The sequence below is a fragment of the Doryrhamphus excisus genome, chromosome 1, assembly GCF_030265055.1.
Source record: "Doryrhamphus excisus isolate RoL2022-K1 chromosome 1, RoL_Dexc_1.0, whole genome shotgun sequence".
NCBI classification, from domain to species: domain Eukaryota; kingdom Metazoa; phylum Chordata; class Actinopteri; order Syngnathiformes; family Syngnathidae; genus Doryrhamphus; species Doryrhamphus excisus.
The window spans coordinates 36512239-36537515 of NC_080466.1; the positions used below are offsets into that span (position 1 = coordinate 36512239).

At 40.3% G+C, this 25277-nt stretch overlaps 2 protein-coding genes and 1 long non-coding RNA gene across 4 annotated transcripts; 1 reads left to right on the plus strand and 2 right to left on the minus strand.

The window, feature by feature from the left end:
• Positions 1-1010: 1010 nt before the first annotated feature.
• tgs1 (trimethylguanosine synthase 1) lies at positions 1011-14988 on the minus strand. 2 transcript variants are annotated; one of them, XM_058091325.1, is made up of 15 exons: positions 14748-14988; positions 14572-14639; positions 13680-13804; positions 13473-13554; positions 11573-11665; positions 10965-11414; positions 9949-10072; positions 8792-8878; positions 8535-8682; positions 8057-8360; positions 5981-6136; positions 5744-5890; positions 4384-4600; positions 2068-2146; positions 1011-1291 (listed from the first exon to the last, which is right to left on the minus strand). In XM_058091325.1, exons 1-15 carry the CDS (start codon positions 14852-14854, stop codon positions 1178-1180), a joined length of 2301 nt encoding a protein of 766 aa, XP_057947308.1. In that variant the 5' UTR covers positions 14855-14988; the 3' UTR covers positions 1011-1177. The 2 variants fall into 2 exon arrangements, with proteins under 2 accessions (XP_057947308.1, XP_057947298.1); XM_058091315.1 differs by having other exon boundaries at positions 13473-13557.
• Positions 14989-15343: 355 nt separating this feature from the next.
• tmem68 (transmembrane protein 68) lies at positions 15344-24888 on the plus strand. The gene is made up of 9 exons (XM_058091674.1): positions 15344-15526; positions 15886-16038; positions 17178-17351; positions 17807-17906; positions 18257-18424; positions 20392-20585; positions 20830-20890; positions 21222-21361; positions 22592-24888. Exons 2-9 carry the CDS (start codon positions 15979-15981, stop codon positions 22694-22696), a joined length of 1002 nt encoding a protein of 333 aa, XP_057947657.1. The 5' UTR covers positions 15344-15526; positions 15886-15978; the 3' UTR covers positions 22697-24888.
• LOC131142464 (uncharacterized) lies at positions 15489-19288 on the minus strand. Its single transcript, XR_009132635.1, has 3 exons — positions 19077-19288; positions 17235-17344; positions 15489-16005 (listed from the first exon to the last, which is right to left on the minus strand). It is a non-coding gene; the product is annotated as an uncharacterized LOC131142464 (long non-coding RNA).
• Positions 24889-25277: the final 389 nt, after the last annotated feature.

Here is a 25277-nt window from a genome sequence, read left to right on the forward strand (position 1 = left end):
GATTGGCCAATCCTACACAGGGACCCGCCTCTCCCGAGACGGCGACAGCCATAGAGGTGCTCAGCTGCTTCACACGTGCAATCGGGAAGTTGAAAATGGCCCAGCGTTTGTCACAATGTCTCCACTTTATTAGCTTTTCTTCAGCTCGCCTCTACTTTGCTTTGTATCTAAAGTTATTTGTTCCGTAACATGCGCGTTTGCGCTGCGCAGACACTCAATACATATAACTGGCACTGACTGGACATAACATTAGGTACACTTAGGTACACAAGAGCGTGTATGGCTTAAACGAGCCATACATTAAATATTACTCCCCTCTCAATGTTGCAGTATTCTCCTTATTTCATAACTACACGGCGCAACTGCTTGGAATACTGAATGTGGTGCTTATGTAGAAAAATACAGGCAGCAAGGCTGATACATTATGTTGATTGCCATGTTTGCATGAATCACACTTCACACAGCTCATGAATATGAAATAATTATATGTAGACAGTGTGTGTGTGTGTGTGTGCAGGGTGGAAAATAAATGTCATTTTCCAATATTGGAAAGCAACATCAAATAAGGGATAGAAATAATTTAATTTGTATGTGATTGAATTGTATGTGGGCGGCACGGCGGTCGAGTGGTTAGCGCGCAGACCTCACAGCTAGGAGATCAGGGTTCAATTCCACCCTCAGCCATCTCTGTGTGGAGTTTGCATGTTCTCCCCGTGCATGCGTGGGTTTTCTCCGGGTACTCCGGTTTCCTCCCACATTCCAAAAACATGCTAGGTTAATTGGCCACTCCAAATTGTCCATAGGTATGAATGTGAGTGTGAATGGTTGTTTGTCTATATGTGCCCTGTGATTGGCTGGCCACCAGAAGACAGCTGGGATAGGCTCCAGCATCCCCTGCGACCCTCGTGAGGAAAAAGCGGTAGAAAATGAATGAATGAATGAATTGTATGTGCTTGGAGACAGAGACATGGTGAATATGAGCAGAACAAAACCATCCCTACCGTCAAACATGGAGGTAGAAACATTCTGCTTTAATCATTAAAAATGACAAAACGACAAGTTTTAAAAAATGGCTAAAAGAGTGTACTTAAAAAGTAGAAAAAAATAGGTTACTCTTGTGAAGTTATCCATTAGGAGATGATGAGTTGGACAGGAGCGTGTTCATTTCCTGCGGTTTTCAGGTGTCTGAGTTGATCAAGCTGCCAAAGTAAGCGGTGATGGTCTTGAGTTTGTTGTTGAGGAAGTTCTGCTCCACCTCCACCTTCCCTCCAGGGCCCGCCAGCGAAGCCACCTAGGAAGACGTTGGAATCCACACACGTTATTATAGGACTATTGATGTAGAAATACATGACTTTGGTGTAAGTCCATATTAGCAAACATAATTATGTTTTGTCCTTCAATAATAATAAAGACATGTGCATACCTCTGTGCAAGTGTTCATCAAAATAATGACTTATGGAAGCAATTTTGGATGTCGTGTGTCATATCGAACTGTACTGGTGTACTGATGGTTCCAACGCTGAGTATCAATATCCAAGGGTAGTACCATTATTGGATTGGACTAACATTTGCCTGTTTTTTTCTGTTTAGTTTCACATATGTGTTTTTTTTTTTAAACTTTGTTTTTCATTTATGTGATGAATTACTTCTTGTGAAGTAGGACTCCTTATTTCTAAAAGGTAAATAATCTGTCATAGTCGGTGAAAAACTGTCATAGTCGGTGAAAAACTGTCATAGTCGGTGAAAAACGGTCTTTGAAAAACTGTTTACGACCATCTAAACACAGTTTTGAACATCATTAGAACCCTTGACACATGAAATAACACCCCTATGTCGTAGTATATACTTACCATATATAGTATTACAATAGCATGATGTTGGTATTGTTACCTTGTCTTATAGTGTTATAAATTGTTCACAAATGAAAACATTTAAAAACACAGTATCAGCCATACTGTCTTTGTATTTACTTGGCATCAAGATTAGCAGTATCATCCATGTTAAACTGTACGGTAATTGGATGTTTAAATATAAAACAATAATAATGTAATGGTTGAATGTTCTGACCTGCTCCATGTCGGCGTTGCGAGGCAAGAAATACACAATGCTGTCCGTTATTTGCTTAGCCAGATGGAAAATCTTAAACGTTTCTCATGTTAAGGATGAAATACAATACTACTTGCTTTGAAAATTGCGAGTATACAGTGAAGAAAATAAGTATTTGAACACCCTGCTATTTTGCTATTTCTCCCACTTAGAAATCATGGAGGGGTCTGAAATTTTCATCGTAGGTGCATGTCCACTGTGAGAGAGATAAACTAAAAAGAAAAATCCAGAAATCACAATGCATGATTTTTTAACAATTTATTTGTGTGATACAGCTGCAAATAAGTATTTGAACACCTGAGAAAATGAATGTTAATATTTGGTACAGTAGCCTTTGTTTGCTATTACAGAGGTCAAACGTTTCCTGTAGTTTTTCACCAGGTTTGCACACACTGCAGGAGGGATCTTGGCCCACTCCTCCACACAGATCTTCTCTAGATCAGTCAGGTTTCTGGGCTGTCGCTGAGAAACACGGAGTTTGAGCTCCCTCCAAAGATTTTCGATTGGGTTCAGGTCTGGAGACTGGCTGGGCCATGCTAGAACCTTGATATGCTTCTTACGGAGCCACTCCTTGGTTTTCCTGGCTGTGTGCTTCGGGTCGTTGTCGTGTTGGAAGACCCAGCCACGACCCATCTTCAATGCTCTGACAGAGGGAAGGAGGTTGTTCCCCAAAATCTCACAATACACGGCCCCAGTCATCCTCTCTTTAATGCAGTGCACTCGTCCTGTCCCATGTGCAGAAAAACACCCCCAAAGCATGATGCTACCACCCCCATGCTTCACAGTAGGGATGGTGTTCTTCGGATTGTACTCTTCATTCTTCTTCCTCCAAACACGCTTATTGGAATTATGACCAAAAAGTTCTATTTTGGTCTCATCTGACCATAAAACTTTCTCCCATGACTCCTCTGTATCATCCAAATGGTCATATGCACACTTAAGACGGGCCTTGACATGTGCTGGTTTAAGCAGGGGAACCTTTCGTGCCATGCATGATTTCACATCATGACGTCTTAGTGTATGACCTACAGTAACCTTGGAAACGGTGGTCCCAGCTCTTTTCAGGTCATTGACCAAGTCCTGTCGTGTAGTTCTGGGCTGATTCCTCACCTTTCTTAGAATCATTGAGACCCCACGAGGTGATATCTTGCATGGGGCTCCACTCCGATTGAGATTGACCGTCATGTTTAGCTTCTTCCATTTTCTAATGATAGCTCCAACAGTGGACCTTTTTTCACCAAGCTGCTTGGTAATTGCTCCGTAGCCCTTTCCAGCCTTGTGGAGGTGTACAATTTTGTCTCTGGTGTCTTTGGACAGCTCTTTGGTCTTCGCCATGTTACAAGTTAAAGTCTTACTGATTGTATGGGGTGGACAGGTGTCTTTATGCAGCTAACGACCTCAAACAGGTGCATCTGATTCAGGATGATACATGGAGTGCAGGTGGACTTCTAATGGGCAGACTAACAGGTCTTTCAGGGTCAGAATTCTAGATGATACACAGGTGTTCAAATACTTATTTGCAGCTGTATCACACAAATAAATTGTTAAAAAATCATGCATTGTGATTTCTGGATTTTTCTTTTTAGTTTATCTCTCTCACAGTGGACATGCACCTACGATGAAAATTTCAGACCCCTCCATGATTTCTAAGTGGGAGAAATAGCAAAATAGCAGGGTGTTCAAATACTTATTTTCTTCACTGTAAATAAGAAACTGTACTGGCAAATTCTAACGGTTATTTTTAAGCCACAGAGAAACAATGGGCTCAAATTTCGTAGTGCAGCGCAAGGTGGCTCAGGGGGGTGGAGCCCACGTAGTGGTAATTTGGTTCAGTGCGCCACTGTGCACAGCCATTTTGACAATTTGGTAGACGGGGCTGCGCCGAGATGGGCGCGGTAGCGCGCCTGTGAAGGTATCCACATTTTCAGCTCGGCGCAGTGACAATTCTGTGACAAAACAGTGCGCCAAAGGTGCGCTGAAATTCTTGGCGCAGGCAAAGCGCAGTCTGCGGAGACACTTGTGCCAGTGGGAGGGATGGAGGCGCGGGTGCGCAGCGCTGCGGCAGACCGCGCTGCTCACGAAGTGCGCTGGCCACACCCCATTGGTGCGGCATCGGTACCTGGACCTGGGTACAAGTACCTGGACGACGAAATTAGAGCCCAATGTGTTAAAAAGTGCCCAATACTTCAATACTTTAAATTCAATGGGGTATCAAATATGAAACATTTGCTCCCAGGCAGCACTTTAAGGTACTGACAAATGAGCATCAAAGGATATCCATCTGGCTCCATCATGGTCTTGAGGTCAAAGATGTCAGCAGTCAGGTAGTCTGGACCCCCCCACGGCGGTGACAGGAAGACGACATCCCCACAGAGACGGGGTGCGAGCTGGAGGAAGTCTCCTTGCAAGTACTCAATTTGATGGCCGACGCCATAAACGGCAGCATTGTGGCGCGCTAGGTCCAGACGTACCGGGTCTATATCGATAGCAAGGACTGAGGTGGGACACAGGACAGGAGAAATGTTATGGATGTATTTCGGATTAGCTTTCTGAAAAATTGGTAATGGTTTAATTTCATTTGAACATGCATCAGATTACAATTGAGTGCATCCCATAATCAGTTCCCAGTTCCACATGTCCAAAAGGAGTAGGAAGAAGCAAAGCTTATTAAATCCTACCCCTCCATCTGGTACTTTTACAATCAGTAACTGTTACATTTGTTCACTTCCTGCTTTCCTAATTTTTTTTTTTATTAATTTCTACTCTTTTTTTTTTGGGAAACAAAAAACAGTTTTTTGTCTCACTCCTATTTCTTCTTTTTGCATTTTGACGCTCTATTTGGAACATCCTTAAGATCCAACAGTGCAAATTGTAAATTCTTCACATCTTTTAAACTGGTCCAAAAATTGTGAACATGAGTGTATCTAAATACATACAATTAAATAAACATTATAATGTATATTGTTTATATAAATACAGATAAATAGTATAAATCGATATTTCATTCTTTTTAATTTAACGTATTAATTTAATATGTTTTCTACTCATACAGGGTTTCTGCAGGTTTCAACAAATCAAATTAAAGACTTATATCATAATGAATACAATTCAAGACCCATTTTGCATCCATACTGGCAAAACGTCCAAATATGCACACAACACAGCTGATTTAGTTCCATTTTGTAGTTATGTTATAGCGTCCTCAAAAACTAAACACTCAGAAGCAAGACTTAAGTTTATGTATATGTTTGAAATTAAAGTCAAACATTTTAAGACCTTTCAAAATCAAGATTTTCAGGTTGAATTACTGGATTTTAATCTGTTATTTTCCATAGAGTTCTAATTTCATCAATTGAAAAATGGAATCTGATAAATATGGTCATTTATGGTCATTTTGTATTTAAACCTCTAGCTTGTCATCTTCTTGTTAAAGCTGAAAGTTTGCTGCTGTGCACTCAGACGCGTTCCAGTGGATACGTAAGACACAAAAGGTGTTAGAATATTTTTGAATTATGAATGTTGTGCATATTACTAGCCTATACTAGGATTGTGGTGTCAAACTATTGCTCGTCAGTAAACCTAATGCCACAACGCACCGTCATAATCTTTGTAAACATGCAGACGTCTAACGTTTCACCTCTCTTCCCAGTGAGTGCAAACTGGATGGCGTTTCCTCCAACCCCACAGAAGGCATCAATGACCAGCTGAGTGCAGGGAAAGCTGCTTTCCACTCGGAGGGCAATGTGTTCTGCAATCTTCTCAGGCGTCACAGAGAACCAGCCCTCTGGATGCAAGCATGCATTACAAGCTTTAAAGCCAACCAAAGATTATTCTCTTCTCATTTACACACAAGCAGGCCAAGTTCCTTACTGACCTCGGTCCAGTCTGATCCCCTCGTCAAAGCGAGAGAAGAGTCTGTAGCGCTGAGCCCAGTATTTTGCCAGGCCCGGTTCTGCTGCCATGTCTGCTGGTACCTGCCGCTTTCTAGCTCGTTTGCTCTTCTTCCTTGATTGCTTGGCATCTTTCACATCTTTCACAACACACACAATTGAGTTCACATCATAACAGCAACATCTCCAGCACAAAGTCCGAACCCGAGGGCTTCCACGGCCGACTTAAAGCAAACTGCACTTTTTGGGAGGGGAATTTTGCCCGTCATCCACAATAAAATACGCCTCTTTTTTCCGTGCGTTCTAAAGATAGAAAACTGCTAAAAAGTAGGGCTGTCAAATGATTACACATTCATTCATTTTCTACTGCTTTTTCCTCACGAGGGTCGCGGGGGGTGCTGGAACCTATCCCAGCTGTCTTTGGGCGAGAGGCGGGGTACACCCTGGACTGGTCGCCAGCCAATCACAGGGCACAAATAGACAAACAACCATTCACACTCGCTTCACTTCATACCTATGGACAATTTGGAGTCGCCAATTAACCTAGCATGTTTTTGGAATGTGGGAGGAAGCCGGTATGGGGGAGAACATGCCATCTCCACACAGAGATGGCCGAGGGTGGAATTGAACCCTGGTCTCCTACCTGTGAGGTCTGCGCGCTAACCACTAGACCGCCATGCCGCCCATGATTACACATTTTAATCAGATTAATCACCAAATTGCCAATTTTTACTGCATTGAATGGATAGAAAGACAAATGATATATATTTGTGTGCCACATGAACTGACTATGTCAATCAAGCTAAAAGCTCAAGTCTCTTTAGTTGTGGAACACACACTTGAATCACACTTAAAAAGGTGTGATTATGAGCAATGAGGTGTTGTGTTCAAATACCTTTTTCAGCGTGATTTCCGGCATACTTAGCTTAATACGTAATTAATTACACTAGGTGTAGTGTTGGTTTCTATGTTGCTATGTGATACTAATATGGGCTACGGTAGCGGCCATATCGCAAGCGAAGCTAAAACTAATGTAGTCTGATGGGTGTAACAATGTTAATAATAAAATATGTCGGGCTGCAACGATTATTCGGATAATTACAAAAAGTAGTCGAGTGGTTGCGCCGTTCGTACCATGTGATCATGTATTTTTCTCATGGACTTGTTAGTTCATTTATTATTGCGTGACTGAGTGACTAGCGGTGTCATTGGCTTAGGCTTTTGTTGTCTTACCTTCATTTGGGCTGTCATGTTTTTTTAAATAATTGTCTCTGTTTGTTGTGTCTTTAATGGTTGCTAATCCCTGAACTCAACTAATGAATGATCTTTTACCAACGAAACTCAGGGAACTCTCAACCGCCATCAAAGTATTGTTTTTTTTTTCTTCCTGAAAAACACTTTCTACTCAACAACTTAAGTAAAAGCTGTGGTTTTCTCTTAGTTAAATTGTTGTTGTTTTTTTACTGGCTGTTTAATTGTTCTATTTTCTTGCACATCCACCTTTTTCAAAACATTTCTAATATAGCATTTTATTTCTACTTCATCTTTGTTTGCCTACTTCATTCACAGTTAGACTCTAGAGACAAATACAAAAAAAAAAGTATATAGATAGCCCTAAACATAAGCACCAGTTACACTATGCACTATGTCCATTTAAGACATATAGTATACATAACCCTAAACATAAGCACCACTTACACTATGTACTATGTCCATTTAAGACATATACTATATATAGTATATAAACATAACCACCACTTACACTATGTACTATGTCCATTTAAGACATTATATATATATATATATATATATATATATATATATATATATATATATATATATATATATATATATATATATATATATATATATATATATATATATATATATATATATATATAACCCTAAACATAAGCACCACTTATATCAATTTATGGTCAGATTTGTGGTCTTTCCAGTATTATATACTGTAGTGTAGTATTTACCGTAGTGCTCTGTCTTTGGCCATAAAAAGAACGTGTCGATGGGCCGTTTGAAACTGAAATGGACAATATACTCACCACTGTTGGCTGCAGGTCTGTTAGGCAGTAGAAAGTCTGGGATTTCCACACACTCTAACCGCCTTGTTTCCTCAACATGAGGGAAGAGACTGGTTTCAACACTCGTCTCCTTCTCAGTGCCGAGCAAAGCAGGACTTTCCTCTTCTATGGAGCTTCTACTTCCGATCCTCTTTTCCATACTCTCATCATCTTCTGGTAATGGGGGCGTTTTTTCAGAGCGTGGCATGCTTTGTCCGTGAATCTCCCCCGGATCACATGGACTCATGTGTGTCTCACTCTGAATCTTTGCAAGGAAGTTATGGACCTGCGAAATCCAAAAAAGCACAATTTGACATTGGATCCATTCAACCATTTCCACCACCATGGGCAAGAACAAAAGGTGTCAAAAGGTTTCTAAGTACAGAGTACCTTTTTGTATGTGTTCATATCTTTGTAAGTGGGTAAACTCAGAAAGTCATCAGGGTATCAGAGGACCTACCTTACGGAGGGTGGTGCTGCACTCCGGCTGTGGAACCTCTTCATCCTCTGTGAATCTGATGTGTTTGTTGATGCCGGTCCTCTTGGAGCACCAACGCCTCTGGCGCTTTTGACCTGAAATGTCTTTAAAGTTGAACACACTTTCAAACCTGAGACAAAAAGGACAATCCATCAGTGGATGATGGAATGTGATGGACTATAATACACACACATCAAAATAACACAATGTCGTCATCATCAGGACATCGCCAAACTCACCGTGATTCTGGATTGTGTTTGAGTCCAAGTTTCTTCCATGCTTCATCGCATGATAGATGAGGGATTTCCTCCATGTCAAGCTCATGACTGCAGACAGCAAAACAGGAAGTCACACAGATACATGATTTTCAATACAAGTCTCATAAATGGTGCATACAGACCCCCCCCCCAGAAGTTAATTTCTGTATTTTTGCTATAGCCTGGAAAACTTGGGGGTTTGTCATTAAAAGGGACCTATTTTTTTGGCCCTTTGTAGCCCTTTGAGTTGTGGACTCCTATAGAGCAGCTACACACAATAACCAGCACACAAAGCTTTCTAGTTCTTCCAGAATCTGCACTTTATTCCAGCTGTACTTCTTTGGATTTCCCGCTTCCCGTGAAAACGGTGTGTTTAAAATGTATTCCACCCAAAGCCCGCCTCCAGGCACGCCCACTCCGCTGTGGTTGGTCACACTCCCAAGTGCGCACAAGGACTTCCGAATAGCTGCCAAACCCAACCTTACAGTAGTTGATAATAAACCGTCATTTCTCTTTTTTAAATATCCGCTTTTAATATATAGCCAAGCGTGTTGGATCCCAAATCCGATGTGGAATAAGAGACTGGACAGTCCCACGTTTCTCAAGAATAGAGATGACTTCAAACTATCTGCCGCAGCATTCAGTACAATCAAGCCATGTGTGGGACTTCCTGTCTTTGTGAGAGTGATAGACGTTTTTGCACTGTGCAAGTCTCACAAGGGTGGTACTTTGAAAAGCTTTAGATTGGTGTGGCATTTGGGGGCGAGAACTTGGCAGGGTGTCAGTATCGGCACTTCCCCAGTTTAGGTGTCTAATGAGCGTGCACAGCTCGTGACCGTGACGAGCGAGCGTTTGAAGCACGTGTTGTGCACAGTTAGGCTTGAAATAAGCTATGGAAATAAATGTTACAAAAATCAGTAGCTCTCACAAGAAGCTCTCCAAAATAATATCTGCCTTTAGCGCCAACATCTGTGTAAATCAGCTGACGACACATCACAGGAACATCATGTGACCACTCTGAAGAAGACAGCAAGTGAGCAAACTAGCCAACCGGAAAAAATATTTTTTTTACCAGCAGGTGATGCCAGAAACATGACAGGGGATGATGATAATGATGATAATGATGATGATGAACTCACCTGCGTTTGACTTTTCCGATTCCTCTTGAAGGATTTTCCTCATCATCACCATCATCTTCATCATTTGATATCCGGTGCGTTGAAGATGAGGGCCTGTTGAAACTGCCAGCAGCCTGTTGGTCATCTGAATCAAAGATGTGGTCATTGTACATGTCAAACATACCGAATGAAGGATATGAATATTAAATAACACAGGAATGGTTCAAGAACGCAGATTACCCTCAATGTTTTATACATGGAAATGCTAAAAATTAAGATATGAATGATGTAGCTCTAATGTTTAATAAATACTTCAATAAATATTGGACCAAACTTGGAAGAAATGACTTGTCAACAGAAGAAGGGGATGAAAGTATAGACCGGAATCTAACCCCCATGTTCCTCACTGATGTGACAAAAAAAAAAATATCATGAAATGTTGTAATGTGCGGCATGGCGGTCGAGTGGTTAGCGTGCAGACGTCAGAGCTAGGAGACCAGCGTTCAATTCCACCCTCAACCATCTCTGTGTGGAGTTTGCATGTTCTCCCGGTGTATGCATGGGTTTTCTCTGGGTACTCCGGTTTCCTCCCACATTCCAAAAACATGCTAGGTTAATTGGTGACTCCAAATTGTCCATAGGTATGAATGTGAGTGTGAATGGTTATTTGTCTATATGTGCCCTGTGATTGGCTGGTGACCAGTCCAGGGTGTACAGCTGGGATAGGCTCCAGCACCCGCCGCGACCCTTGTGAGGAAAAGCGTTAGAAAATGAATGAATGAATGAATGAATGTTGGAATCTAAGACTGGAGAATGGTTGTTGAAATGCATAAACACTTTGAGCCATTACACGAGGACTGAGGGGCAAACCAGCAACCAACAGTCTGGGATCGGACCATTCTACCCCTCTGTGTTCTAGTTACTTGTCACGGCGCCACAAGGTGCGTGCTATAGTTCATTTTTACAGAACAATGGCGTGTTGTGGACACGCAGAGTAAATGAAGCAATCACATGAATGAATGAAATCCAACTATCACCTGTATGTTGTGTTGTGTCCTGCTGTGGGGCAACATCAGATTTCTCGCCACGAGTCCCCGCATCAGAGGGCTCCTTGGACTTGGGTCGTTCGGAAATGTCGGCCATATTTGTTCCAAAGTCAGCTGATGTGTTCCCAGCTGACTCTAAAGAGCATATCTGTTCAAAGAGGTGGTTCAACCCTTCCGTTCCATTCATCTTCTCAGATGCTGCTTCTTCTCCCCCGGTGGTCTTCTCACAAGGTAGGTCAGCGGTCCAGCCCTGCGCTACCCAGTATGAGTATTGCTCCCAGTAGTAATAGTATGTGTCTGCAGCGTGTTGATCCCAGGCAGGCTTTGTGTCTGGGTCGTCCCACGGAGCGGTCACAGTTTGGGAACCTTCTGAACGCTGCAGGTCGTGGTCAGCATGTTTCTCCAGCCAGCTGCTCCACAGCAGATGTTCTCCTTGTTGAGCTGCAGGACATACAGAAGACGAAAAGGACAATGGTTAGCAACATTGGCTTATTTCTTATTTTATTGTGATTGGATTAAAAACAAACAATAATATTCTATGTACATTAGTTGTATAGGATTTTAGTGTGCATGTGTGTCTACAAGTGTGTGTATTTTACCCCAGTATGCCTGCCAACCTGCATCATCAGCAGACTGGCTCTTCAGCCCTTCGCTCGCCGTCTTCAGTTCTTCTTCCAAGCAATCTTTAATGTCTGGGTAAAAAAAAATAAAAGTAAAAACCAGATGATGCAATGTCAGCAGACATTGTGTGTGAATACTGAAAAGCTGAAAATGAAACATTGTAAAAAGGTGCCAAAATCGATATTTAGAATGATCACGGGAGCCATTCGGAGGCTGAAGTTGGACTATAATACTGTGGAAATGCGCTAAAACATAGAATGAAAGTATACAAGTAAACTTGTAGTTTGAGCTCAAATGGGGAATTGGACCAACCATCCCTGGGTCAGGACCCAAAGACTACCAGCTGCGCTATACAACTTTTACTAATTTGCCACAATTGGGGTAGCAGTAGGATGTGACATCTGTTTGATCATGTACATGTAGTTAGTTTTTTTTTTAATCACATGTACATATGTAAATACAGTATGTGTATTTAAATACAATGTGTGGGTTTACTTATCTGTTGTCTTCTATTTATCTGACACCGTGACTATAGTTTGTGTTCTGTGCGGTTGTCTCGCCTTCCTCACCTTCTGCTTGACGTGATTAGCAAACACTTCAGTACTCTGTGCATTTTTCGTGTACTTTTAGCAGCAGGTATGAAGGAGCCTATTCCAGTAGGCCTTGAGCAAAAGGTGGATACACGTTGGACAACATTCGGTCATTGTTAAGAACATAGTGGTGTTCAATCCAAAATCATTATTAAAAAAAAAAAAAAAAAAGTCTGTTTACTGTCATTTCCGTTCAACCACTGCTGAATAGTTAGTCAGTTAACCTTCCTCTTGTGTTAGCTTTCTGGTATCTGGTATTTTGACCAGTGTATTAAATCAGCTATAAAATACACTAAAAACAATAAGTTACCATCAAATTTGCTTCTCATGTCTTGGTTACCTTCTTAGGCTTCCTCGTCCATTAAAATGTTGGTCTTAATACTTCTGGTGTGGGCATGGAGGCCTTTTTTTGTCACTATACCCCTCAATTTCAATTTCCAAAAATGGTAAAATGAACGTCAAAAAAATCATATTAATAAATTCAAGGTTCTTTTGTTATCTGGCTATTACTGAGGGCTCTTAAATCAATTAGTTTGATTTATTTTCTCATTTTAGTATTAATCACTAAAGAAACATCTATGGTGTTGGGATTAATTTTGACCCATATATATATTTTAATGTCAAGAAAAGGTAGAAAAAGTTATTGTTTTCAGCAACAGAACTTTAGTATAAAATTGAATCTTTTTCAACGGAATACTTATAACTGAAAACTTTTTCCCTTTAGCGTTTGCCATAAACTTTATAGTCATATTATTATAACCGGGTCGAAACCGACCCCAACAATACAGTGGTCATAATTTCAACCAGACCATTTTAAAATGTAGTAAAAATATATATTTTTGGTTTTATTTTGTTGAAATAGAGTTTCCTGACAAAGTCAAAAGGCCTTCATGCAATAAACAAATGTTATGTGATTTTTTTTTATGCATTAAAATGTAAAACGGGTCGGTGCCGACCCTAACACAAGAGGAGGGTTAATAGTCAGTTTGATGGTTGCAATCAGGAATTCATGTTAATGTTGCAGTATTCACACAATAATTGTGTATTTAGGTAAAATATGTTTTATGCAGTGTTCCGTGTGCCCAAATGTCACCATGAACCCCCAACATTGACGCTGCAAATTGTGCAGGCTGTGTAAAATTCCCTTTTGACAGATTTACCAACACACAGCCATTCACTGTGAAACTCGTCCTTGTGTTATATAAATACAGTATGGGTTAATATCACAGTAATTGCTGATTAATCGCTGTGGCGCTACTTTGACACTTGCATGATTGTAACTTATTACCTTTGTTGGTAAACCGTAGGTCTTCCTCCTCGTCTTGGAGAGACGCAGTCAGATATGGAACAGGCCTTTTGGTCGATTGCTTCTGCTGTGGCATCAAGAAAAGAATGGTGTTAGATCTACAACCACATGTCCAGCCTTTCGTGTCATTACTGTGGTACCTGTAAGGTGGTACTCTTGTCAGTTAGCAGTTGTACAAAAGTACAGTACCTCTTTACGCTGGCTGGAAGAGCTGGCAAAGGCAAGAGGCAGACCCATGCTAGCCATCAGCTGAGCCTCTTCATCCAACAACTCATCTTCCTCATAGACATCCTCGTCTTCTTCTTGGTCTGATTCTACAGAGAAAGGAATTACAGTATAGCATTTGTAAAATGCAAACATAGTTTTCAGTGACTTTTTGGTTGTGCCTCAAATTGAATATTTCCGTCAGTTTACTTTTATAAATATACTGTGCTGCGTAGGTTCCAAAAGTGGGGTACGAGTACCTCGGTGTACGCCAATTGGCAACTGAACACCTCCTAATTAACCAATGAAACATGTTCAGGGCTGCACGGCGGTCGAGTGGTTAGCGCGTATAATTAACAGCTAGGAGACCAGAGTTCAATTCCACCCTCGGCCAGCTCTGTGTGGAGTTTGCATGTTCTCCCCGTGCATGCGTGGGTTTTCTCCGGGTACTCCGGTTTCCTCCCACATTCCAAAAACATGCTAGGTTAAGTGGCTACTCCAAATTGTCCATAGGTATGAATGTGAGTGTGAATGGTTGTTTGTCTATATGTGCCCTGTGATTGGCTGGCGACCAGTCCAGGGTGTACCCCGCCTCTCGCCAAAGACAGCTGGGATAGGCTCCAGCACATCCGCTTCCCTCGTGAGGAAAAAGCGGTAGAAAATGAATGAATGAGTGATCATGTTCAATATTTCATGTTACTTAGAACAAAAGGATCATTTTTTGAGTGTGTAAGAATGGGGGGTCCATAGCTTCAGGTCAAATGTCTGAATCACTGCTGGACTGTGTACACGAGCAACATCAACATCCGGGTACTGACAAACTTATGCTTTGCATTTGGTCGTAGAGCAGTTAAAGAAAATGCATTAATTCAATTACCTTCACGTGCAGTTTCTGTTTGGCGAACGGAGAGCAGTCTTTTATCTGAGCGATAGAGTTCTCGGTCCCTAAGAGGAAGCAAAAATAAATAAACAACTTGATTAACACCACCAGCACCTGCAATGTTTTAAATATTTGTCGACAATCGATTACAAAAGTATCACAGAAGTACTCACTCCACAAAGACTCTCGAGCAGCAGCAGTGGATCCCTTCTCCAGGTGAATGTCTGTTGCTGAATAAGATGTCTGCCACAACCGTCACACGACTCTTGTCCAGCATCATGACGGCCTGTCGCTAAATTTAGACTAAAAACATAAATGTACAGTAAACAATGTGTGTAATGTACGAAATTGATCCAAACACTGCCAACTACCGCATGCGATGGCAACACTTCCGCATTACGGAAGTAACGCTGATGTTTCCGGAAACGAAATGTCAAAATAAATGTTTTAAAGGCTACTGTTTAACAGTGCTCATCTTTGAGAAATGATACACCTTTGCGAAATGCATTAACGTCAAAAATTGGGTACTTGTTTTTTTAACTTAAGCGAATAAATAATTATATATTTGTATGCATTATGTACACTCGAGGGGGGCCGGTTATTGCAACAAAAGTAAACGGAAAATGTAAAGTTTTACATTGAAATTCTGTAATGAAAATGTATATTGGTGTTAAAATCGGTAATATTCATATTCATATTTTCCTTTCAAAGGAAAACGGACATTCTGGTATCTATGGATGATGGGGAAAGTCACATTCCTATTCAGAAGGTGGCGGTAATGGCCACGTAAAAGCTGCCTGCCAGCCGCCAATAAACAGTAAAAGAAGAAGAATGTGTTACACCGATATCGCTCCGGCCGGAATCATCAAGGTGGCTTTTTCTAGCTAAAAGTTAGAGCAAGAAGAACAGTGGATTTAAGTGAATGAATCTGCACGCAAGGTTCCCGCCTTTGGTAATTCTTTGTATTTATTCTGTTGATCATGGTTATGTTAACAAGTGCATGGTTTACTGTTACGAGAGTGTTATCACTGTGTTAACATCACCAGACGACTGCCCACCATTTATGTATGCTATTATTCTGATCCATATCCCAGTATGTTATTACGTATTTAATAGTGTCTTTGTTCATAGCTCGTGTCATACATTTTGACTAGCTAGCACCATGTAATCATGTCAGACTTCTCTTGTCATGTGATCAATGCTGGATTTCGTGACGTCACGGTGCGGCTAACGATGAAACATGACATTAGTTGTACTTACTCAAAAGCCACATCATTGTCTTATTTATTTATTTTATCTCCATTCATGTAGTATGATCGGCGGGATCCACGCTTAAAGAGGCTCAGCTGATCCAATCGGCGGTGTATCGACTGCGACATCTTCAGTGACTGACAGGGAGGAAGGATGTCAGATGCTGGGAATCAGTCATGCCTGATGGGAGCAGAGGACACGGTTAACTTCCTTGTATGACATTTTCCTCTTGTCTTTGTACGAATCAATACTCGTACCCAAATAATAACTAAATTAACTCCCATGTTGATCACACTGTACACAAAAACACATCAACAAAAGTAACAAAAGAGAGAAATTTCTAAAAAAAAATTCTAAAAAAAGAGGTACTAATGAAATTACTATGTCATCAATGAGTTCAAATAGCTACTGTCAATGTAGCTAATATTACATTATATAATACAGATGTGTGTACATCAGTCTGGTCTCTGTGTGGGAGTTGCATATTCTGTGGCTCTTAAAACAAATGATTGTTTGTTCAATGGAAAGTTAATTAAGATGGTTTGTTTACTACATGCATCCCTTGTTTATCACGGTTAATGGTTCGAATGTCGTCTAAGTAGGATTCTTATGACCTTCTAAATATAGTTTTAACATGAATACATGAAATACCACCATCATAGTCACATTAACACTCATGTTACCCAATATAGTAAACGCAATAATTGAAAATAAGCCATTTAATACATAAATAAGATTTGTGTTGCTGTAAATGTGTTGCGGTACTAGGGCGTGGGTTGGCATGTTTACATCCACAACAATAGCCCTAGTTAGAGATTATTTTGATTGTTGGCATGTTTACAGCCACAACAATAGCCCTGGTTAGAGATTATTGTGCTTGTCGTGAGAGCATTCCAACCTGCAATACAAGCCTTGTTGTTATGGCAACCAAGTCTGGTGTCTCAACATTTATATTTTCATTAATTAAGTGGATGTTGTGTTGGAAAATGCAAAATTGAGGCAAAAATACAGAAATTTTATGTAAATATGCTTTGTTTTGATTTATAGTAGGCTGTATTTAACCATGAAACTGCATGATTTGTTCATTAATACATTTTAGACAAACTGTGACAGAGTGAAGCTGTAAAATCTGAAGCGTGAAGTCACAACAAACACATAAAAAGCAACTCCCATCCCAATTTGGGGGGGGGGAAAGCTCTCAAGAAATCAGGCACTTTAGGCCGCAACAATCTCAAAAATGAACCAAGTAGACTCTGTAAGACCTAAGACTCCTTTTGTTTGTCCTGTGATGAAGCAGCTAAGTTTTGTAATCCAAAATCAAGCCTTCAATACTTGTCTGTCTTTCCTCACAGGTGTGTGTCTTTCATGCGTGGGAAGAATGGGTGGGCCTCGGCCAGTTGGAGGACTACCTGAGTGTTTTGGAGTACTTATTATGGGTCTTCACTCCTCTAGCTATTGTCTTCATCCTGCCCTTCCTCATTGTCATCCTCCTTTACCTCTCCATTCTTTTTCTTCATGTCTATAAGGTAAGCAAAAAAATGTTACTCACTTGCATACAATCATATATGCACACATACATGACATAGAAATAGAATGAACATAGGAGCTGTTCGGAGCTGAAGCTGGACTGAAATGCTGTGGAAATATGCTAAAAAGTAGAATGGGAGTAAGAGTAGTTTGAGCTGGACTGTAAAATTGAACCAACAAGCTCTGGGTCAGGAACCAAGCAGTCCACCAGATGAGCTATACAAGTCACTAGAATTGGGGTAGTAGGAGCGTACGCCAAATAAGTCTAGGGTCAGCTCCCATTTTGTTCATACTGGAATTGAATTCACAACCTCCAGCTTAAGAACCAAGCACTCTACTAATTGAGCTATACAGCCTCGGTAGACACTGCAGAATGTTGGTAGTAGTCGCCTCTGTAATTCCACTGCTAATTCCCATAATGCATCGCTGCACTGCTGCTGCTCTGTTGCTACAGAGAAAGAACCAGTTGAGGGAGGCGTATTGCAACAACCTGTGGGATGGAGCAAGGAAGACACTGGCCACACTGTGGGATGGACATGGATCCATATGGCACGGTAGGACAACACAAATATGCACAAATTATTAATAGTTGGTCAAATTTTGAAGTAGAGAAGTACTGTAGACTCACAATAGTAGAATAACAATACCAGATTAGAATGAATATGTGAATGTGAACGCTGCGCGTTTTAGTAGAGATGTTAGAAGTGGTAGGTTGCATGGGAGGGGAGACTGCCACTGTTTCATCAGTAATTTTTTTCTTTATTATGACAAATAATTTTCCTGACTTATTACTACTTATTTAGCTTTCTTCAACAATCAGCAGAATATGACAGAGAAAAAAAATGTTAATTTAATGGTTAATGACTCTGAAGGCGTCTCCTTGATTATGTTGATTATGTTTCAGGCTACGAGATCCATGGAATGGAGAATATCCCCGCCAAAGGACCAGCACTGATCGTGTACTATCACGGAGCCATTCCCATAGATTACTACTACTTCTTAGCCAGTGTTATTATCCAGAAAGGGCGAACCTGTCACTCTGTAGCTGACCACTTTCTCTTCAAAATACCAGGTATTTTGGAATGTCTGACGGTATTGTGTAAACATTTCTGTTTCTGTTTTCATTGGATATTACATGCAGTAGTATATATTATATACTATATATATTATGTTTAATAATGATAGTGTAAGTGTAAACATGTAACATTTGTTGTTGTAACTCTGTTAAGCATGTTCACTGATCATTGTAAGAAAGGATACTGTCAATGTATCTCTATTGCATACGTCTACTGCAGGGGTGGGCAAACTACGGCCCGGGGGCCACATGCGGCCCACCAAGCGTTTGAATCCGGCCCGCCAGTTGCTTTCTAAGTAACTTCAACTTTTAACATACAAACTGGCAACATGACTTGCAAGTCGGATGTCTGATTTAGTAAAAAATAAACAACAAAACTGTAAAATTAAATGACATAGTTTGATGTGGTGTGATGTTTAAAGTGCTCCTAAAAAAGGGACATGAGAACATACAACTGATATAGGATAACACTTTTACAGATAAAATTAGACAAATAATTCAAGGAAAATGATAAGCATAAAATAGTGTGTGTGTGTTAAATATATGTTCTGGCCCCCCAGACAATTTTGTTAACTCAATGCGGCCCTCGAGTCCAAATATTTGCCCACCCCTGGTCTACTGTATATCAGGGGTCTCAAACTCTACCTACCTGGATGCGGCTGGAGACGGTTGTTATAATATATATAATATTAATACGAAACAGGAGCTGCACGGTGGACGAGTGGTTAGCGCGCAGACCTCACAGCTCGGAGACCAGGGTTCAATTCCACCCTCGGCCATCTCTGTGTGGAGTTTGCATGTTCTCCCCGTGCATGCGTGGGTTTTCTCCGGGTACTCCGGTTTCCTCCCACATTCCAAAAACATGCTGCAAAGAATGTTACATGTTTACACTTACACAATCATTATTAAACATAATATGCTAATAATATATAACAAAATATAATAATTCATTCATTCATTTTCTACCGCTTTTTCCTCACGAGGGTCACAGGGGTGCTGGAGCCTATCCCAGCTGGCTTCGGGCGAGAAGCGGGGTACACCCTGGACTGGTGGCCAGCCAATCACAGGGCACATATAGACAAACAACCATTCACACTCACATTCATACCTATGGATAATTTGGAGTGGCCAATTAACCTAGCATGTTTTTGGAATGTGGGAGGAAACCGGAGTACCCGGAGAAAACCCACTGCACGGGGAGAACATGCAAACTCCACACAGAGATGGCCGAGGGTGGAATTGAACCCTGGTCTCCTAGCTGTGAGGTCTGCGCGCTAACCACTCGTCCGCTGTGCCGCCTAAAATATAATAATAATTATTGTAATATAACAAAAACAAGCTACAAAGAATGTTACATGTTTACACTTACACAATCATTATTAAACATAATATAGACTATAAACACGTTTAGGTCCAAATTGTCCATATGTATGAATGTGAGTGTGAATGGTTGTTTGTCTATATGTGCCCTGTGATTGGCTGGCCACCAGTCCAGGGTGTACCCCGCCTCTCGCCCCAAGACAGCTGGGATAGGCTCCAGCACCCCCGCGACCCTCATGAGGAAAAGCGGTAGAAAATTAATGAATGAATGAATACGAAACAGGCGGCACGGCGGTCGAGTGGTTAGACCTCACAGCTAGGAGACCAGGGTTCAATTCCACCCTCGGCCATCTCATGCGTGGGGTTTCTTCGGGTACTCCGGTTTCCTCCCACATTCCAAAAACATGCTAGGTTAATTGGCCACTCCAAATTGTCCATAGGTATGAATGTGGGTGTGAATGGTTGTTTGTCTATATGTGCCCTGTGATTGGCTGGCGACCAGTCCAGGGTGTACCCCGCCTCTCGCACCAAGACAGCTGGGATAGGCTCCAGCACCCCGGAGACATAATATGTATAATATAATATTTACACTACAGACAATACAGAAGGACAAACACTGTTTGTGTTTTTTTTGCTTCCTGCAGGGTTCAAGTTATTGTTGGAGGTGTTCAGTGTGATGCACGGCCCTCAAGAAGAGTGTGTGCAGGCTCTGAAGAATGGCCACCTTTTGGGAATCTCTCCAGGAGGTGTTCGAGAGGCTCTGTTCAGTGACGAGACGTACCCTCTTCTCTGGGGAAAACGTAAAGGCTTTGCCCAGGTCGCCATTGATTCTAAAGTGGTATGTAATTGGTCATTTTCGTGTATCTGAGTAACGAAAATTCAAATCAGAATTCAGGGCTAATTTATAACAGCATTTGCTATAAATGTATGTAGAAATTCCCAATACTGATTTCAACACTTTACCACTTTGTTTCTGGTATGTTATTTTATTCATTCATTCATGTGCTCCTGCGTGTTGCAATAAATGTGTTGAAGAAAAGAGTGCCCTTAATTATTTTTTTCCGTTTCACTTCCTGTTTCAGACCATAATTCCGATGTTTACACAAAATATCCGAGAAGGCTTCAGATCTCTAGGAACATTGAGTAAGTGTTGATTGCATCTGTTTGGCTTACTTTACGGGGAAAGTGTAACTTTCTCCAGGTACTCCGGTTTCCTCCCACATTCCAAAAACATGCTAGGTTAATTGGCGATTCCAAATTGTCCTTATATTGTTGTTGGAATAAGACCACGGTGGAGTAGGACTTGAGTTGGTCTAGTTGTCAAAATAAACGGGACAGATTTAAACGGGCTCCCTTATGCTGAATGATAAAGACAGGAAATAGGCCAGAAAGAACTGTACTGTATTTTAAGTTAAAATGTGTTTAAAAAAAATAATAATACATTTTTGTGTGTTTTGATTTTTTTTTTTCCCAGGATTTTTTCGTTGGTTGTATGAGAGATTCCGTCTACCTGTAGCTCCGGTTTACGGGGGATTCCCAGTCAAGTTCCGGACTTTCCTTGGCGATCCAATCCCATATGACCCCAACATAACTGCCACTGAGCTGGCAGAAAAAGTAAGCTCAGTTCTACCACTTATTGATTAGGGCTGCACAGCGAACGAGTGGTTAGCGCACAAGGCCACACAGCTTGGAGACCCAATTTCGATTCCACCCTCGGCCATCTCTGTGTGGAGTTTGCATGTTCTCCCCGTGCATGCGTGGGTTTTCTCCGGGTACTCCGGTTTCCTCCCACATTCCAAAAACATGCTAGGTTAATTGATGTTGTAGTTTTTACTACATTTATATTTTTTTCTCGCAGGTAAATGATGATAATGATGTTGTAGTTTTTACTACATTTATATTTCTTGTATGATGTTGTAGTTTTTACTACATTTTTATTTCTTTCTCGCAGGTAAATGATGGTAATGATGTTGTAGTTTTTACTACATTTATATTTCTTGTATGATGTTGTAGTTTTTACTACATTTATATTTCTTTCTCGCAGGTAAATGATGGTAATGATGTTGTAGTTTTTACTACATTTATATTTCTTTCTGGCAGGTAAATAATGGTAATGATGTTGTAGTTTTTAGTACATTTATATTTCTTTTTGGCAGGTAAATGATGGTAATGATGTTGTGGTTTTTACTACATTTATATTTCTTTCTGGCAGGTAGATGATGGTAATGGTGTAGTTTTTACGACGTTTATATTTCTTTCTGGCAGGTAAATGATGGTAATGATGTTGTTGTTTTTACTATATATTTCTTTCTGGCAGGTATATGATGGTAATAATGTTGTAGTTTTTACTACATTTATATTTCTTTCTCGCAGGTAAATGATGGTAATGATGTTGTAGTTTTTACTACATTTATATTTCTTGTATGATGTTGTAGTTTTTACTACATTTATATTTCTTTCTCGCAGGTAAATGATGGTAATGATGTTGTAGTTTTTACTACATTTATACTTCTTTCTGGCAGGTAAATAATGGTAATGATGTTGTAGTTTTTAGTACATTTATATTTCTTTCTGGCAGGTAAATGATGGTAATGATGTTGTTGTTTTTACTATATATTTCTTTCTGGCAGGTATATGATGGTAATGATGTTGTAGTTTTTACTACATTTATATTTCTTTCTCGCAGGTAAATGATGGTAATGATGTTGTAGGTTTTACTACATTTATATTTTTTGTCGCAGGTAAATGATGGTAATAATGTTGTAGTTTTTACTACATTTATATTTCTTTCTGGCAGGTAAATGATGTTGTAGTTTTTACTACATTTCTATTTCTTTGTGGCAGGTAAAACAGGCCATCCAGAGTTTGATAGACAAGCACCAGCAGATTCCAGGGAACATCCTGAGAGCTCTTCTGGAGAGATTTCAACGTAAATACAAAGGCCAATAGCGTCTCCACGGCAACAGTTTTCTTATGGGCAATGTCAATTTGCAAGAAATGAACAACAGGCAACTTTTGATGTCACTTTTTGAAGTAAAAATGTGTCCGGAGCTTTAAATGTGAGCCAAGAAGAGGGAACATGAGATGGAACATGCACTCTGATGTTAAGACGTGTATTTTCACATAGTTGCTGCATCTCGCCAGAGAACAACTTGAACGTTCTGGACTTATACGGCGCCACCTTTTTGGGAGAATTTTAATCCTAGTCCATCATTCCTGAATCCTCCATTTTTAAACATTTATTGATGATGTTTGACCACACTGTGGTTTTGAGATTTAATTTATTACAAAGAAGTATTTGATCCCCTGACGATTGTGTAAGTTTATATTCTTCATCAGAGCTTTCTTGTGGTTGCTCACCAGGCTTGGACGCAAATTTCAGACTCAAATTTTCATTGTAGTCCATTCCAGTCTTGTGCAAGTCGACAATCTTATACCAAAGGGCAGCCCTTTGGTCTTGCCCGTGGCGGTGAAGAGGTGACAGGTGTCTTTAAGCTTTAGCGTCACTTCATTACGGTTTTTCCAAAGTATATTTATTAGGGCTGTCAAAGTTAACTTGTTAATGACGCGTTAACGGCGGAAATTTTTTTTGTGTGATTAACGTGCGTTTCTCCTGTTTGACCCTCACCCCCCACCGTAGTTTGGTTGAAGCACAGTAGCTCCGTAGCCCCAAGCTGGAATAAATATTGACGTGAAATGGAGAAAGAAAAGAGTATTTAGATTGGTCAAGTTAGCTCAGCAGTGCAGATATAGTTTTTATTGTCATATACAATGCTACCTTGGCATAAGAATGGCCCTAATATTTACATTTTGACATCTCTATAATGATTTTGGCATTGAACTGCTAGCTAAATTAGACTTCCAGCTGCTATTGACTGCTATTTTCAATGTGATGACCGTGGCTGAAGTCCGGTGTTTTGCTAGCTTTAGCCATTTAGCATCGAACTACCACAATGATACACATTAGCACTAAAAGTCATCAAATCTTACCTTTATGAGTTCCCACATAGTGTCAGCATTCGGGAGAAAGTATGAGGTGAAAGAAAAAGGGGGGAAATACATCCAAATACATCCATTCAGCCCGGATACAGCATCCGAGAACGGTGCAGTGGTGCGTTCAATGACCGACGAAAAAGTAAGACAAATCGCATTAAACATTAAAAAACTGTGGAAATAAAAGTATTGTAATAAAATAACATTTACTGTAATATAATGATGATGTTTAAAAACTTATTTAGAATGAATATGAATGAATTTCTCTTGGAGATGAATAAAATCTATCTAGAAGGTTGTAAACAACTAAAAAAATTTGATGTATGAATCACTAATCATTGAAATTCACTTATCACAGTTGGGTCTGAAACAGGTTAACTGCAATAAACGAGGGATGGTTAAATGGACAGGACTAAAATAAAAACCAGTCTGTGGGAGTCACAAGGCTTGCTGGTGGGTAGGGGATCAAATACGTATTTAATTAATACTAATTTATTACCTTAAAGGGGACCTATTATGCTCATTTTTTTGACCCTTTGTATTGAACTGTGGACTTCTATGGAGCAGCTACACACAATAACCAGCACACAGAGCTGTCTAGATCTACCATAATCTGCACCTATTCTCTGATGTGATTGGTCCCACTTTGTGCTAACAAGGTGAATTCTTCACAGTGCAGCAGAGCAGGGAAACGCAGGCCGGGAACGCTAATAATTGCAAGCCCAGCACTCGGTGACATCACAGCGAGCCATCCCAAATGTGGAAAAGCATCATAGGTCCCCTTTAAATTCAGGGGGTGGGGGGTTAAAGTACCATGGAAATTATGGTCTGTTCATATTGCATGTATATACTTTTTTTTAAATGAAAGATTTTTGCATACAAATGATTTATCAAAAATGTCTTTTTGTTATTTTAAGGATGTGTTGTTCAACTGGAGGGATTTTGTGTGCATACCATATTTGGCATATTTGAGGTTCTATGAACATCGAAACCAGTGATTCTCATCTGTTGGGTCGCGGGTCTTTGCCTTTAAATATATCTGAGACCTTCAAGTTGAAAAATGTCCGCCATTTTGGTGGGGACGGTGGGTCTTGCAGCCAAACGAGTTGAGAACCACTGGTCTAAGCAGTGCACTTTTAAATGTTGAATTTGGACTTTAATAAAAGTTTGTTTTTTTTATTTTAAAAAAAGTGTTTCATTGTGTGAAGCATTCACAGTTCATTTATTTATTCCTCATCAATTTCTTATTCCTCCTCATTTTTTGTCCGCTGATACTACTACATTCCTTAACCAATTCAAACAAATCCAACATCAATTCAGACCTTTCCAAATATTCCCACAATTAGTGTTATTTCATATTTTCTGTGAAAATGTTCCAATTGGAAATGAATGGTCATTAATGAATGGCCAAAGATACAACATTAACACCAAGTCAACTAGATGATGCAATGGCAGCAGGCATCGCATGTGAATACTGAAAAGTGTGAAAATTGAAATTTATAATGAGCAGCCGTTCGGAAGCTGAAGCTGGACTGAA

Bases quoted from the DNA above. Each gene is read 5' to 3' on its own strand.
- tmem68 (XM_058091674.1), top strand. From the start codon at position 15,979: ATGTCAGATGCTGGGAATCAGTCATGCCTGATGGGAGCAGAGGACACG. The intron at 17,907-18,256 runs GTAGGACAACAC...ATTATGTTTCAG, and splicing joins ACATGGATCCATATGGCACG to GCTACGAGATCCATGGAATG. The intron at 21,362-22,591 runs GTAAGCTCAGTT...TCTTTGTGGCAG, and splicing joins CCACTGAGCTGGCAGAAAAA to GTAAAACAGGCCATCCAGAG.
- tgs1 (XM_058091315.1), bottom strand. From the start codon at position 14,854: ATGATGCTGGACAAGAGTCGTGTGACGGTTGTGGCAGACATCTTATTC. The intron at 8,879-9,948 runs GTGAGTTCATCA...TGCTGTCTGCAG, and splicing joins ATCGGAAAAGTCAAACGCAG to TCATGAGCTTGACATGGAGG. The intron at 8,683-8,791 runs GTGAGTTTGGCG...TTTTTGTCTCAG, and splicing joins AAACACAATCCAGAATCACG to GTTTGAAAGTGTGTTCAACT.